Below are 16,864 nucleotides of genomic sequence, written 5' to 3'. Positions count from 1 at the left end.
ACTAAGAACTGCACCGCTAGCAGTCGGCCTTCAAAAATCTCGAGAACCCAAGTCAAGCTCACATGTTAGCTGCGTAACTAAGTGCTTCTCATTATTGTCAACACCCTCTTTTCTCCGTTGCTTCTCTCTCTCGACTTCGTGGCTTTCGAATTCAAGCCGTGTGTGCGCGACGATATCATCTTGTTTATCAAAAGGGCATCTGACACACATCCATGTCTATCATCTGTATCAGCCATGCGTGTAGGTACGCAGTATATTATTCCGTTTATAACATTTCAACCAGTCTTACAATACACGTATAAGCAGCATGGGTAATCATCCTGCACGAAGCAAACTTCGTTATATCGAACGCTCTGTTGTGAGTCAGCCGCTGCGTTCCCCGCTGCGTACGATATAACGAGATTTCCTCCGCGCAGGGCGGGACACGGCGGCACAGCCTCGCGTATTCGCGTTAAGAGAGAGTTTAATATCCAGTTTGCTGTGAAACACGCGTCAAAGCAGGCCGTACTTGAAATGTCGTATACCGCATGCAAATGTATGCAAACTGATCGACGAACGTATGTCGAAACATGGCCCCGTAATGTCCCAGGTGAATTCCCGTATAGCGAATTACGCGTATAACGAACACAAATCTCCTGGGAGCGGTTGTACTACTCGTGTGTTCAGTGGCCTGTCCTCCTAGTTGCGTCGAATTGTATACACGTACGGGATGATACAAGCATGATGTGTTTATCTGGCACAGGTTCAGTTCGGGTGCGAAAAGAGAGAGAGGGAGAGAGAGAAAAGGGTAGTCTTGACGGGGGTCAGGACTGGCGACTCCAGTACAGTGGGAAGATGTATACACTATCTCGCGCTCTCTACGCTGTACTACCGTCCTCAGTAACTCAGTCGGTAAAGTGCTTGCTTTGCTGAGCTCGAGATCGCGGGTTCGACCCCCCGCCGAGGACGGTTGCAATGTGGGGGAGGTAAACATTGCTTCCAGCACCGTGTGTCGGAGGTTTACGGCGCTCGTCAAAAGAACCTCAGGTGGTCCAAATTATCCGCAGTCCTACCTTGCGACAGGTGCAACATGTCGCCACACTGCGCAGACAAATCTTACGTGAAACATCACGGTACCATTATTATTAGTTATTCTACACTCTAAAAAACAGAACTTAACCGCATAGCACGTTGTGCGCCTACCTTTGCTACACTGTTAAAACAGAACTTCACCACATAGCACGCTCCTAGCCAACCATCATTCCCAATGATATCATTCTGTGCCCTTATTTGCTGAAAATGGGAGGAGGCGCCTATCTGGGACACATTATGCATGTCCCAGATAGGCTCTTCCCCCTGTTTTGAACGAATCATGACACTGAATGATATCATTCGGAATGGCAAGCCGGTTTTCGTCACCGGCCACCACCACCACCATCTATCTTAACAGTACGAATGATAGGGGTGTCGCTTCTGATTTGAAGAGAAAGAGAGGGGGCGTACGCCCTTTTCTGTCAATTTGAATACATGATAACCGACACAAAAAGGCGTACGCCCCCCTCTCTTTCTCTTGAAATCAGAAGCGATAATCCTGTCATTCTCGGCAATGGTTGGCGCACAGCGGGGTACCATTGTCTTCATTTCTCCCTATTCCTCTTTTTTTTTTTCGTCGACATCAATATCAACATTGTCTTCGTCGCTTTTCGTCGCTTCGTCGCAACAGATAAATTAATGATGATGAATGGGGAAATTCGCCACACGAGATGCGGCCCACTGCCCAAGTGGAGAGGATGATATGTGTCCTGATGATGAGACGATAAACAACGCTGAAAAGGGGTCGGCAGTCAGTGGAGTCAGTGAGACAACATCAACAGAACGCTAGGCAAAAACACAGCCCACAAAAACACGAACACAGCACGCCGACGCCGCGATCTCGGGAAACGAAGCACGAACAGCTGTCGCTGTAAAAGAAAGAGACCCCCAAAGAGCATCGCTCGTACCCGGTTCCACGTACTTCACCAGCACAGTGACCATACAGTAACTTATTCTACGGTTAGATTACAAAGATATGCCAAGTACAGATGTACGCTGCTAAAAACGAAGGCACACGGACAAATACTCTCAAGCTTGTTGAAGATTTCACTTCATCTCTAACGGGGTATGCCCGATATAGACGGGCAAAGAATGCGGCGCGTCAAGTGGCTAAAGTGATCGGCAAATATTGGCAGACGTCTGACAACATTGCAACTCCTTGTATGAGGCTTTGCTTTTCCGTTCGTGCTTTTGGAGCGCTGGTGTGATATTCTTTAAGGCATTTCTCGCATTCCATCCCGTTTTCAAAAAGAGCTGAGGTATTTTGTATATTTGTTTGTTTGTTCTCTGCGCACAGGTATGGTGGCGTTAGGGAGCAAAGACGATGTTTAAGGATGTAAATTCTTTACGTGAGGGAGGGCGTGTGCATCCGCGTATTGATCCAGGAAATATACTTTGTGTAGAAAAAGCTAAAATTGTTTTGCCGTTTGAAAAATATTTCTGTGTAATTGATCTAATGTATTAGTGTTTCTGCGAGTAGTCGTTATGAGAACTACGCTTCTGATGCTCCCAAGTCCGTGCCTCCCGACAAACTGGTTTCATCGAGCGAATCCTTACAGTCAGTGCTGGGTTTTCCCTGGACTCTTACTGAGTTTGCAGTCCTCTGGCAATACTTTCGGACCACACTGATCCTCAGCGGTTTCCTGCGGGCGTCTGTGTTCGTACTATTCGTACGCAGCTGTCGCCGCAGATCCTCGAGGGATGCCACGATTTTGGCCGTGAGGTCCGACGGGTGCGGATGGCGTGACATCGCGCGTTCTTGAATTGTGGCACTGTCTGTCGAATTGAATTCTCCTTGAATTGCGCCAGCTGGAAAGGCAGGAGTTTGGCTGACCGAGACTTGACTTTCGAGCTGACCAGGTGTAGCGAGATGAACTGTTCGGCTGGTCGACACAGTGGGAACTCCAGCGAACGTCCCAGTAGGCAAGGTAGGCAAGGAGGCCAGACGGAGTGCGCTTCTCGCTTTCGAAATTGCCGCCATTCTTGCTCCAGTACTCCTTGCAGTTCGTCATCGGCGCTCTCGTCGCTTATCAAGCCCACAACCCGGGCATCCAGCTCCGTCAGGGCTGCCTTCCCGGCAATCAGACACCGGAGGTCCGCTTCAGTTGCTGCTATGGCTGTAGTCGGTCGAGACGTACGGCGAGATGTTCGGTGACATGGGTGACCCCGTCACGGGTCTCTTCCAGAGTACGCAGGAGGCCGTCGAGTTCATCGCTTGACATCGGAGGGCGTTCCAGATCCCGGGTTTCGGCACCAAAGTGTTCCAAAAGGGTAGAAGTACAAAAGTTATGACTTGACCGCTCAGTTTGCCGCCGTTTCGATAACTAACCTTTAATTGCTTTCTTCTTCTTCTTCCCACGGAGAATGGCCATTAGCCGCAAGGGAGATCTTATGTTGAATTCCAATGGCAGATTCAGAGCGCCTCCGGAGCAAGTTTTGTTGCTCCGCCGAGAGCAAGTCTGTTTGATTGGCAGATTGGGAACAGTTCTGGAGTATTCCAATGGCAGCTTCGGAGCGGCATTCGAGCCAAGGTCGCTCCAGGAAGCAACCCAGACTGCTCCGCCAAAATAGGCAGATTCAACCGGAACTCTACGTGACGTGTCACTTGTCGCTCGTGCTTCCTATTTCCTGTCTCTATTTCGCCAACATGGCTGCTTTGCAACGCGTCTTCGCCGTGGCTATTTCGCGTCGTACGTTGGCGATTTTGTTTCATGAAGGAAGCGAGAATCAGACATTACCAGGGCAACGTTAGGAGATTAGGAGGACCTTGACGTTGCAAAACATGGCGTTATAATGGAACATGAGCATCTTCTTCTTCTTCTTCTTCTTCTTCCTCCTCCGTCTCTGGCCGCCATCCACCAAGGGAGGTTACCCAGCGCTAACTCCAAGTTGTGCGGAAGTGTTCCAGTCGCAGATTCGGAACACTTCCTCTAGGCCAGATCAAGCCGCTCCACTGCGGAGCCTGCCACTTGCTCCGACTCTGCCATTGGAATTCAACATTAAATCAATCAATCAGTCAGTTGCTTTAATGTTGTGCTATTTACATGAGCTCGTGCCCCTTCCGTCCTCCTCGTCTTCCTCTATATCCGACAACCTGTTTTGTTCTTCTCGGTTGACAAAGAAATCACGCTCTTCACCTTCCGAGACGTCGTCTCAGGCCAAGAAAAATGAAACGTGCCCCATTTGCCAGCTTTGCATACGTATATAAGCGTGCCCTTCCACTTCCTATTACACCCACACATTTCTCCTTTTTGTATCTTTTGAAACGAGTTCCATCTGCCTCGCAAATAAGTAGTAGTGCCTATACACGATTGGATGCTCAGCCTTTTTTTTATCTTCAATCCACGGAGAAAGAAAAAAAAGAAAGAAAGAAGATATAAATTCCTGAATGGACGAATTCGTCGCCTGGAGGCTTCGAGGAAGCAGAGTCTGCTCTTTGTCGAAATCTCTCCAATCTGAAACTCCCTCGTGGATATAAAAGGGGGACCTTTCCATAACCTCTCCCCCTTTTTCTTTAGCGCCTTGTCGTTCGAATGCAACGGACGGGTTTTATGCGGTATATATAGATGGCGTTCCAGCTTGTTGTGAGGCAGGGATGTATTGAGATGCAAAGAGGAGGGCGGTCGAAGAAACGGTATTCGTGGACCCATATATCTTTATGCGCCCGATGATTATGCGTGCCGCAAACAGCTTGGGTATTAGTTTTGGTTTGAAAGGCTCGGGAAAGTCTGTGTGTGTGTGTGTGTGTGTGTGTCAGTGAGGTTTGCGACATAATTTCGTTGTTATTGGTATTCAGAAAGAGGAAGGAGTAACAAACATTTGGAGCTGTCAACTTCCGCCTGTAAGGGTTGAGAGAGGTTACTTAAAAAAGATTGCGCAACAGCAATAAAGAAAAAGTTTAAGCCCAGAATTTATTTACGCGCGCATTCTTCATTTTTAGATCCATACGCATAACGAGTGATTTGTTTTGTTGCATAAATGCAAGTTCTGGAGAACATTTCTGAGCTAAAAAGGTAAAATGGCAAAATAATATTCTATATTTTCTACGAAAATGCCTACTGTATTGCCGGCGTCATCGATCACGGGTCCTGTATCGGTCACAGGTCCTGGCCTACCTGAGCCCCTACGTCACTGATTACGTAACGCCTCCGCGCAAAGCATGCCGGTGGGCACTATCAGCTTTAGCAGCCTATCAGCCGACGCATTTTTCCCGCTTCTTGCCCACCACAGCAAAATATATAGACGACCCTACGTTTACAAACATGTGACGTCACGAGAAGACCGGTTCGAGGTTATATTTTGCTGTGATAGGGGACGTAGGCCGTCTATAACCTGGAACAAGTCTTCTCGTGAAGTCGCATGTTCGCAAACAGAGGCTCGTCTTTGCTGACTAGTGGAAATTACGCCGTGTTGGTATTGCTTGTAAGACTTCCTTATTTGGCGGAGTTGATGATAACCGTAATGCCTACTGACTTACTAATGGCTGATTGGACCTTGAGATTTTACGTAAAGTAAAACATTTTTCTATATTGAAACCAAACCCGGACTGAACGTCGTACAAGCAAGGTAGGCAACAGCAAAGAATATCAGTTAAGCAAGTCTATGTGACAAAAGCCGGCTCGCCATGTAGACTGAAATGCAAAGTAACCAGATCGTGTCTTGCTCTGCCTCTCGTGAAGCTCTCTTACGACTTTTATTTTTTTTTCCCCTTTGTTTTCTCTTTGCGCTGGGTCACCCCTATCGCGTAACGAAATCTGCGAAAATGTGGGCGACGAGTGCCCGCTGAAAACTCGAGTTACGCCCGATATGTCGTAATTAGTACACATTTCAACAGACATATCACTTTCGCGTTGACTAGGCTCGGTAGCGACAACAACTGTGACTACAACTAGTGATATATTTCGACGTAGCGGAAAGCTGAGATACAAACAGCGTATAACGTACCTTGAATATCGGTAATCAAAGTCAGCCGTGAACTCTTGCAGAGCAATGACCTCATTGCGTGCTTGATTGACGTAACGGTACAGTTTGATCGCTGCGAGATCGACCTATAGGGAGCGGGCGAGACTGTCACGTTTCTAGTGTGGATAACACGTGGGCCGGTGTTCGGAGTTGATGGTTCTTTTCCGTAATTCTAGTACATATTCACCGGAAGATGACTGGTACGATACTGTTCGGTTCCCCAATACTCCACCTGCAGCAGTAAACGCTGAATAAACGTGTAAAAGCAGACGACGCGTCCACACAGTGGTAGTTCAGCGTTTCTCCGCAGCGCGCCGACACTGCTCGATCGCGGAGCGAATAGCGCAACGCTTTAAAGCTTTAAAATACTGTAGGAGATGAAGAAAAAGAAACACCCGGAATAACCCAGGAACCAAGAAGTAGAACAGTCTCTGTGCGAAATAACGGCGGCTCTTGTCCTGTGGCACTTCCCTTCACATGTGAGTGTGTGAAAAAGGCCTCCTATATATACACTGTGCAATGCCGGATATGTTCATTTATTTCGTTTTTGTGGAGGTACCTGCCAAGAGCTCAAGCGCAAAGGACCGCACTCGAAAAATTCCCAAAATCTAAGAAAATAATGTCCAATATATCAGAAATGCACAGTGAAAAACACGTGGTGAAAATATAGCAAAGACAGCGTTCAGGTTACGTCCACAAGAGCACAATGACATCCTCAGGTCATCCCAGGGATGTTCAACTTTCGACAGGAATAACATCCCTCGGGCACCCCCGTATGGTCCTCAGTTTGTCAGAAAAGCGTTATATATGCAGCTCCTCGAGCCATCCTCAGGAAATCTCCCAGAGACAACCTCAGTATGGTTTTAAAAGCAAAACAGGATATTGCTATCCGCTCTTCTTTATATGTATATTTGTTTCTTCAGACAGCACACGCAGTCTTAACATCATCTGTTTTACTGATTATTGTCCATTCATCTGGGAAAACTGCCGCAGTAAAGTCTATTTGGTCGTTTCTAGTACTTTCCATAACGGGCAATGCGCGGCGGTTTAAAAAGCACGTGCGTTACCTGCTTATCGACTGAACTGCCGGTGTTGCACGGTGGTGCATTTCTGCGACCAGTGAAACAGAAAAAAAAAAAAAAAATGGTAGAGAGTGGTAAGCAGACTCTGCGAAACAAAACAGTAGCCTCGCAAACTTTTCTCTACGTGTATTTCGAATGGGCTATATGTATACCGATGTCAACATGGCCGCCTCCAGAGAGTTGTGTGCGGGTACCGCTAGGAGCGCTGTAACTTTCAGAAACCGAAATAACAGAAACGAACATCCATGTGGGACTTCATTTCGGTTCGTGCACCGGTGGCACCCCTATAGCGCGCCAGCTGAACACAACTGTGAAGAGACTGCATGTCCCATATTGGAAATGCACGGAGAGCAAAATTTTTGTGGCTGTATTTTTTCTTACGCAGCGTCTGGCAACAACGATTTCTTTGTTAGTATTGATCTCATAAATGTGCCATCGTGCGCAACAAGAAGTTTGTACTGCAAGGAGAAAACGCATTACATGCGCCGCAAATGTGGGTACACTTTGATGATGATGATGCATGGTAGGAGAAAAAATATGGAGGTGTGAGCCCGCTCAGACACCTTGTATACGTTTGAAAAAACATTGGTATCGCATTATTGTACTATGAGATAAACTTTACAAGCGAAGTCGTAGTAGTCACCGAAAATGCACATGTCCAAAGTTGCTGAATATAATTGTATGGACACATGTGGACATGCATAAAGCAGTGGTTCGTCCCGAATTTCGGAATGCGAACGGTCAGAGGAAGCTGCATTCTCTGCAGCACAAAGTGTGCGATGGTGGACATGAATTGCTTCTCGTACCTCTCGTTCAGGCTGGGCTCGAAACCCAGGAAACCACGGTAGTTATGGCTACGAAGCTGGACACAGGATTAGCGTCAGAATAACGCCGTGTCGCGGGAAAGCCTTTGGGCCCTGTGGAAGACCTCACACGTATGATGTCGATGTTAGATCGTGTTCGATGCTGCGTTTTCCTGAAACCGTGCCAGAAGCCTTGGATAAGATGTTTATTGAAAGTTCACAGCAAGTTTATCGCTGCTAACATCACAGCAAATGCTTGGCATCGTCGTTTATTTGGTCGTCGAAGGCTATCAAAATAAGTGAGCGTGTTACCAGTATACCTGGCTTGACCTTTTCTTTGCAGCCTTCTCTGTAACAGGAAAAGCATTCCTGTTTGTGTGCACGTCGCTGGGCAGCTCCCAACAACATCCCGTAGGGTCAAAAGAAAGAAGTACAGAGCCGCTGCATCGGCGTGGACGAGAAAGCTGAGAAAAGCTCATTAATGGCTGATAAGCATCGCTAATCTTTATCATAGACACAGGTGAGCATGGCTGGAATAATATGTTCCTGTAGTATGACCAGTAATGACTGCTGGACAAACAGGAAACAGCAAGACCTTTTTGCCTTGTATTGACATGGCTACGAATTATCGTGATAAAGCTTGCGTAGACATCCAAGGCCGATTGTGCCGTAGACATCCTTGTTGATAGGCTGCGATATTACGTACGCCGTGCGTGGTGACAACTGAAAAGTACAAAACTAGCATGAATATTACCCGCGATATTAACCGTATAACCATATTAACAGTATGAACAATCAGAATGGTCTTTCTGGTCAGGATGTCGTTCATTGCTCAGGTTTGAGGTAGATACTGCCCTAATTCCGCGTAGCTTGTCTGGGTCATCGTGTCGTGTCTTATCTCATTGCAAGTTGGTGAACGCACGGTCCCTCCATCTCCATATTTTTATTTTTTATCTACCTACCTTCCTAAAAGCGACAATCAGGGAGGCTAACTTCGTTCAATGCAGAGATAACTTGATGCGTCGAGAAAAGTAATCGGAACGCGACTGTTGGATGGCGCTGCGCAGGATGCTGCCCGCTGTCCAATAGGGGCGTTCCGATTACTTATCTCGACGCACCGAGTTATTTCTTTTCTGAACAAACTTAGCCTCCAAGGAAGACGCGTTATCGGGTCGCTTCTTGTATACCTTCTTCAGGTCTGCGTCATCTGTGTGACGTCACTCCTGATAGGGTCGTGACACTCAGTGTAGTCTTGTATCTTGCTACATCTCATATTTTCTTCCCTGCATGTAGACCTTCCAGACTAGTTACTGCGACTATGCAGGTAGCGCGTATAATTACATGTGCACCAACTGAAGGGGAACAGAAGCATGGTTCTCTAACACATACTATTAGTAATGAGATCCAGCCATGTCCTCCCGGATGTAAACACGATTTAGACGTGTACATGCGTGCTACACAGACACGTAGCGCAACACTTTAGAATCGTCCCGTATACAAAGCACAGGTGCCCATGTCGTGTCGTACATTAAGGATACTTTACTTACAGAAATATACATTTCGCCTTGCAAGAGGTCACCTTACCTCACGTCCATGATACTACCCCCACCATCCGCCGTAACTCCCGTACTTGTAGCTCGGTCTGTAGTATCCGTAACTTCTATAGCTGGGTCTATAATAGCCGTAACTTCTGTACCGTGGTCGGTAACTCCTGTACTTGTAGGTCCATGGGGAATAGTAGTAACTTGGCCAGTGGTAGTATCCGTACTTGTACGGGTAGTAAGACCTCGGATAGTAGTGATGCTTATCCTTTCCATCCTTCTTGTCCTCTTCGTCCTTTTTCTTCCTCGCTTCCTCCTCCGCTTGCCTCTCCTTCTCACGCTGCTCTTCTAGCTCTTGGCGTCTTTTCTCTTCTTCCATGTACCGTTGTCTTTCCTCTTCCTTGCACTTGGCCAAAGTCTCCTTGCGTCTTTCGTCATGTTCCTCCTTCCTGTGGTAGTGACCGTTGCAGGGCTTACGGAAATACGGAAAATAGCTGCTGTAGTAGTGAGGGCGATAGTGGTGTCCGTGATAGTAGGTCGGGTAGTAACTATAGTAGCCGCCGTAGTGTCCGCCGTAGTAGCCGGCATGGACGGCAGCAAGGGCTACGGCCAGGGCTAGAAGGACAAACTGGAACGGGAACAAGAGGTGTCACGAAACTTCTTTCGTATCGGCGATGCAAACATTAGAGCATGTATAATAAACGCGAGGTGAAGTACAGGAATGGACTGCGTGGGCCCAAAAACGTTACTCGGCCCATGAGGGGCCCTCCCACCGGCTCACAGGGGGCGATTCGCAACACTTTCTTTTTGGGAGGAAGGGGTACCGTGCTGGGCGGTCCACGTGTGTCAAACCGGGGCCCCGAGGGGGGGGGGGGGGTCCACCGGGAACTTCTCCGTTTAGGTATATGGCGAGTCTGCCCTTGGTGTGCTAGTTGTGTAGAAAATTGCATGTGGGCAACGCAATTCTTTGTTGGTGTGTATTTAGGGGATGGGGCGCCTACTTGACGCATATATGCAGGGCGTATAGGTATATGTATATATATCCCATATACGCATACATACATTTCCGCCAAGAAAACGTTAGGTTGATTTGGGAAATTTCGGAGTTCAATTCAAGAAATTAAATTTTCAGAAACTGAAATTAAATAAAAATGGTACCAATATGTGACAAATGTTCATGACAGAAAAAAAAAATCCCTTGACTGCATGTCTCTCCGTTGCTTCTGGGGACGAGGGAACACAAACTCAGGTCCCACGCCAACGCAGGCGTGCTCGCTGAAGGCTTACCACCGCATCGCGTGCACCGAGTACCTGCTCTTCGCAGGTGAAAATATAGCTATACATATATATATATATATATATACAGGGCGGTTCAACAACCATGACAGAAATTCATAGTAAATAACGTACATTGTAAGAAAAAAGGGTGTGAAGAGGTGGTAGTTGCTGTACCACATAGGTCAACATAGCGTCTGATAAAGGGTGTAAAATGGTGGTAAAACCAATTATCGTATATCGCAATTGCTACAGGAAGGCGTACAGGTTGGCGAACAACGTGCTATGCGGTGAAGTTCTCTTTTGAGGGCGAGGTAGTAGGTAGAACTTTGCAACCTTTTAGGCATGACATATGCGACAACTATTACCTCCTAATGGGTATAACTGCTTCACCCTTTTTTCTAAGAGTGTAGTATAGTTCGTATAGCAGTCAGCAAATCCTAGAACTGCCTATGAATATCCAGTCTCGGTTACAGAATGAGGTATAGGCATTATCGGGCACATATTTGAGCACTTCACAGGGAATTGCTGACCCATTTGTAATTTCTAAAATGTATCCATCCAACTTCTATCAGGAATCTATGGTTTCGAAACTTCAGTGGGCAAAAAGGGGGCATAGCTGACGGTGACGCACCCGGACGGTGGTCGCTTGCAGTAATACTCAATCACAAATAATTGGTCGCGACTTGTATTTAAATATCGTGTATACCGGTTTTAATCATCATCAACACGGTCTTGTAGCTTTGATTCGATTCGAGTCCGTTCTTTTACTTCGAATTCAAACGTCGTAGTTAGTTACGAAATATATGAATTTGGCAAAAATGATGACAATGCATGATTTGTCTGCATTACACGTGCTATCAACGCTGCTGCGCCACAAAACTACACAACATAATACGTATATAACAACAAGCCACATGGATAATCCAATTCAGTTGAGCCTTGTTAGCATACTCATCAAACATTCCGCAGACAGCGAAACGAACATTTAAAGATTTCTTTTAACGCCATATATGCCGTTACACTTCTCAACGAGCAAAGAAGAAGAAGAAAAAAAAGAAAAGAAAAACAAGACAGGGAAGAAGGATATTCGAACGTGAACTCACCACAGCCTTCATGGTGCCCACCTAAGGTCCCCCAGGAACGCTGGACGACTGCAGTCTCACTTCTTGGAGCACCTTCCTCGCATCTGTAATCCTTACCCGAGTCGCATTGCGTACGCCGAGGTCGCACAACCGTTGCGACGGCGGCTACTTGCACCTCGCCGTCGTTCCCCGAGGCTGTTAACCTTGGGTTTGTTTTCGGTCGCTCTTTCTTCTCGCGAGTATTCGCTTTATTGATACGTGAGCCCGTAATGCTCCGTGGAATCTGGGTTGACGTTTCGCAAAAAAGTCGTATAGTGCATGGACCTGCTTCCTCGCAGATGCCGAAGTTTTGTGTGCATCCTCGATGAGGATACTTATTTGATTTGCCCTGATCGCACGAAGTTGGAAATGTGTAAATTCGCGTCTGATCCGTGTTCGCCGTGTTCGCAGACACGGAACAATATAGAAATATCTTCATTCACGGTATCCAGTTATGAATGAGTCAACATTGAAAAAAGAATAGGAGTAGTAAGTAGATGAACTGGAATCAAATCTTTGTACAGGCTGTGCTGTCTGTGTATGTCCCATAGTTCTCCATCCAGACTTGAGAAATATGTTATTACGGTCTGAATTCGTGGAGACGTGTAAATAATGAGTGTAACGGAACCTCACGCAGTCGTCCCAGGAGGCAAGAACCCTCTGAGAAACGTGCACCGCACCATACCTGCAGGTACACCGCACGGCAAGAGAACGCCACTGTGTTTTCCGGCAACCGGCATACTTTCCAAACAGATATGGGTGTAATTCTCTCCTCTCTGGCTATAATCAGTGTACCGATTATAGCCAGAACGGCTTCGTGGTGTTTTCACACAATAACAGTAATAAGTCAGTTCGATCCAATAGAAATAAAACAAAGTCATCACCCCAGCACGTAAACACTGCTGAGACTTCTGAGACGCCTTTGCGCTAAAGAATAAATCTCATTTCCCCGGTTTTCGAAGGGCATCTTTCCACTTTATGCTCCACGTTTCTCGTGCGGAAAAGACACAAGGTCGCTGTTTACATCATAATGTAAATAATCACGAAACACCGGTATCGCCGGCCATCATCAAAACGTTTTCTTCGCCTGTGTGACGGGGAAAACCGATCTCTCGCAGGAATACGCGCAGTCTCTGGAGGAAAAAGTGCTCGGCAGTTATGGATGCGACCTCAATTCTTCGCCTCTTGCGTTCACCAGTTATGTAATAAAGCATGAAAAGGAGAGCCAGACAATGAAGTCGATTGTTGCGTTTTCTGCGAGCATAGGTGGTGTATTAAAGGTGCAAATCGTCGTGCGTCGCATTCTGTTACGTCACCGCCATATTGCTTAAGTTCGTCCGCCGTTAAGTTCTTCGACGGAGCGCTAAAGTGCACGACTTGGAAGATTTCGGGTTCCCAACACGGGTTTTGTGTAGTTTTTTTTTTTTATTCATGGAAGCGGGGTCTATTTATTTTGACAGGAAAAGTCAGCCAGAAAGGACGGCTGGCTATTCCTTGTTAAATAATTCCTTAGTGCGCATTCCTGGGGTAGTTAGGAGTAAGGCGATGTGGGGTCAGAGGTCTTCCGCCGTCCCACACAAGGGAAGGACTCGGAATAAAACTAGTTTATTATACTTGCAAGTATTACATTATGATATTAACATTACATTACATTCTTATATTAACTATACTTGTAAGTATTATATTTGCGATGAAAGATGAAAGTCACTGAAAAGGTTAGCCAGCTGTGGGACTCGAACCCACATCTTCTGGATTACCGGTCCAGCGCTCTACCAATTGAGCTAAGCTAACACGCCTCCATAGTGACTTCCAAGGTCCTCAATTGGTAGAGCCCTGGACCGGTAATCCAGAAGATGTGGGTTCGATTCCTGCAGCTGGCTAACCTTTTCAGTGACTTTCATCTTTCATCGTTAATTTCTTAGGCAATTTAAGGCTTTGTATGTATTTGTCCCTTCTATGTTGTTCCAGCCTCAGAACATCACTTCTCTCATTATATTTGTGCTGCACTGTAAATACCTCTGGTCCAGCAGATGTTGTTACGTAAATGAGCCAGACGTACCGAAGCTCACGGTGACCGACTCCTGCAACCTTTAATCGACAAGTGACCAGAACCCAAAAACCCGAGCCAGGAGCCGCGCGCTCATTCTGATCTCCCATGCACATGGTGGCCCGTCGTCCTCGTCTACGTTATGCAACAGATCTTGAAGCTTTCGCCGGTGATATTTTGAGCGCTCGATGATAATGTTCAAACTTCGATGTTCCTGATGTATTTCCGTAAATTATGAAGAATTAAGACTTGCGACGTACCTCCCTCTCTTTCTTCCCTAATCTGAGAACGTCAGCTGTATAGCGCAGACTTTCCCGAGATCGCGTTACACGAGTCGTAACCGTCTTGTAATTTTTTTATTCGTTTTGCACTTCACTTATTTTTTTTTTTTTTTTGCTCTTCAGTATCAACACATTGCGTCATCACATTGTGCTGTTACGGTGAGTAAAATCAGTTAATGAGAAGGCTGGGGTGCATGTGCTTAGGATAGGATACCTTGGGCGATATACCACGTCTCGAGCACTGCCTGTCAGTGTGCTAGCTGCTGTACTTGCTCTGTGTGCAGAGCGGGCGCCCAAAACAAATCGTTTGCTACTTCTCAGCTTCCATCCTTTGAAATACTGTACGCGCGACACCTGTCGGGAAGTTACGGAGTTGCGATGACATAGTCGTGACGGTGATAGCGATGCGATAAAGAAAAAACGGGTAGTGATTCATGACGATCTGCTTCGGTTGTTCAAGGGCACACAAAATAAAGATTGAGATTGATATCCGGCTCCGGATGTGTCGGTTTCATCATCATGTCGGCCTATTCTTCTAATGTGGCCATTATACAGGGTGTCCCAGAAAACGTGCCATTGAATTATAATAAAAACACTACACCACCTAGAGTCATGCGGTCAATGGCATTTGTTCTTAATGGGTTTTTGCCACCTCCTCATGTGAATGTCGTGTAACGTAAGTTTAATTATGTAAATTGTTGCGAGCTTAAGTCGGAAATTTGCATAGTAAAGGTCACTTTTTCACCCCACCAATGTGAAGAGCGTGTCTAATTTAGTCAAATTAATGATAATTGACAGGGATATTCAGGAGCTATCCCATCGGAAAAAATAGCCGAACATCTTGCTCTACGGAGGTCGCACAGAACAGCGCACGATGAATTTTTTAGCGCAATCTTTGTTAGTCCGACGAAAGGAGGTTGGAAACCCAGCCCTCCTCGACATCGCAGAAAGAGATAAAACAGGCACGGCTTATCACGTCCGGCTTTCGCTGGGATAATGCTTTCCCTCTCCCAATTTTAGGAACTGTTACTTTTTCTACTATCACTCTGTGGGCTGGCTTCGGAACCTCCTTTCGTCGCATTGAGAGCGATTGCGCTCAAAAAGTCATCGCCCGCTATGGTCCGTGCTCCGAAAAGCATGATATTCGGCTATTTCTTCCGATGGGATAGCTCGTGAATATCACTGTGAATCATCATGAATTTGAGTGAATTTGGCACGCTCTTCATATTGGTGGGGTAAAAAAGTGACCTTTACTTGGCAAATTGCCGAGTTCAGTTCGCGAATATTTACATAATTAAACTTGGAGTACATGACATTCACATTAAGAGGTGGCAAAAATAAGAACAAATGCTGTTGACCGCATGATTCTAGGTGGCGTAGTATTTTTATTATAATTCAATGACACGTTTTTCGGGACACCCTGTATGTGGCTCTCTCAATTTTTTCGCACATACAGGGTGTCTTTTTTTATACAGATTTTTCATTAAAAAAAACTATAAGGGCTATAGACATGCTGTTTTCACTTCTATCATCTTTGTGCCGGCGGACGTTCTTGGCCATACGTTGCTCAACCGTCAAATGACTAATTACCAAAAAATCGTTAATTAACTTTTTAATTATAAAAGCTACGAAGTTGTCCCAATGAGAACATCTGTTCCTTTCGGTGACCTGATATCATAGCCGTTTTCAGAACAGAAATCCGTTCGGTAGATCGTCCGCAAAAAATTCGTGAAGGAACACCTTTTTTTGTTGTTGTTGTTGTTGTTGTTCATTGCGCATCTTCAGAGACCCGTCTTTCCTTCACCCCCAATGTGAGAGGATGAAAGAGCACACTGTTGCCTCTTGCGTCCTGGAAAAAGATTAAAAGAAAACAGAAAATGCAACCAAGACAAGGGCAGTTCCGATAGTGTCACCCGATACATTTGTTTTTGTTTTGTTTCCGCAAGTTAAAGCTCATCTTCGACGCATGAGGCGGCACTGTGCTCCTTCACCATCGCACATTGGGGGTGAAGGAAAGACGCGTCTCCGAAGATGCGCAATGAACAAAAAAAAAAAAAGGGTGTTCCTTCGCGAATTTTTTGCGGACCATCTACCGAACGGATTTTTGTTCTGAAAGTGGCTACGATATCAGGTCACCGAAAGGAACAGATGTTCTCGACAGAAATGAGAAGGCGCAGACAAGCTGGTGCATACCGAAGGCTGGAACCGGAGACACGGAAGGAAAAAGAAATTGTCTCTGAGATGAATGTTCTCATTGGGATAACTTCGTAGCTTTTATAATTAAAAAGTTAATTAACAATTTTTAGGTAATTAGACATTTGACGGTTGATCAACATATGGCCAAGAACGTCCGTCGGCTCAGAGGTGATAGAACAACAACAACTACTACATGAATGATTATGGGATGAGGTGATTCACCGCAACAATTGCGGTACCATACCTCAGTGCCTGTGGGTTAATATATGAGTGGGATGACGATGAAAAAGATGAGGCATGCACACTCGCACACACACACATGACAGACGCAAATGACATATCACACACGTGGGTGCGTCGTAACTGATGGGATAGTAGTTCAGATAGGGATAGTTCGGCTACCGGAGATGAAATGCAGTGAAGAACACATCTCCGCATTCATGGCAACAGCTCTGAGGTCATAGGAGTTCAAGTAGGTTAGA

At 46.1% G+C, this 16,864-nt stretch overlaps 1 protein-coding gene, 1 long non-coding RNA gene and 1 other non-coding gene across 3 annotated transcripts in view; 1 reads left to right on the top strand and 2 right to left on the bottom strand.

The window, feature by feature from the left end:
• LOC135388970 (uncharacterized) overlaps positions 1 to 16,864 on the top strand; it is a 155,220-nt gene that overhangs the window by 96,971 nt on the left and 41,385 nt on the right. The gene's annotated exons all lie outside the window — the stretch shown is intronic.
• LOC135387534 (uncharacterized) lies at positions 8,110 to 11,970 on the bottom strand. Its single transcript, XM_064616686.1, has 3 exons — positions 11,841 to 11,970; positions 9,503 to 10,087; positions 8,110 to 8,641 (listed from the first exon to the last, which is right to left on the bottom strand). The coding sequence occupies exons 1-2, from the start codon at positions 11,850 to 11,852 to the stop codon at positions 9,518 to 9,520; spliced, it is 582 nt and encodes a 193-aa protein (XP_064472756.1). The 5' UTR covers positions 11,853 to 11,970; the 3' UTR covers positions 8,110 to 8,641; positions 9,503 to 9,517.
• Positions 13,577 to 13,649, bottom strand: Trnat-ggu (transfer RNA threonine (anticodon GGU)). Its single transcript has one exon. It is a non-coding gene; the product is annotated as a tRNA-Thr (tRNA).

This window comes from Ornithodoros turicata, chromosome 3 (assembly GCF_037126465.1).
Source record: "Ornithodoros turicata isolate Travis chromosome 3, ASM3712646v1, whole genome shotgun sequence".
Lineage (NCBI taxonomy): Eukaryota > Metazoa > Arthropoda > Arachnida > Ixodida > Argasidae > Ornithodoros > Ornithodoros turicata.
Note: the sequence above shows the minus strand (reverse complement) of the source record. Positions and strands in the feature narration are given on the sequence as shown.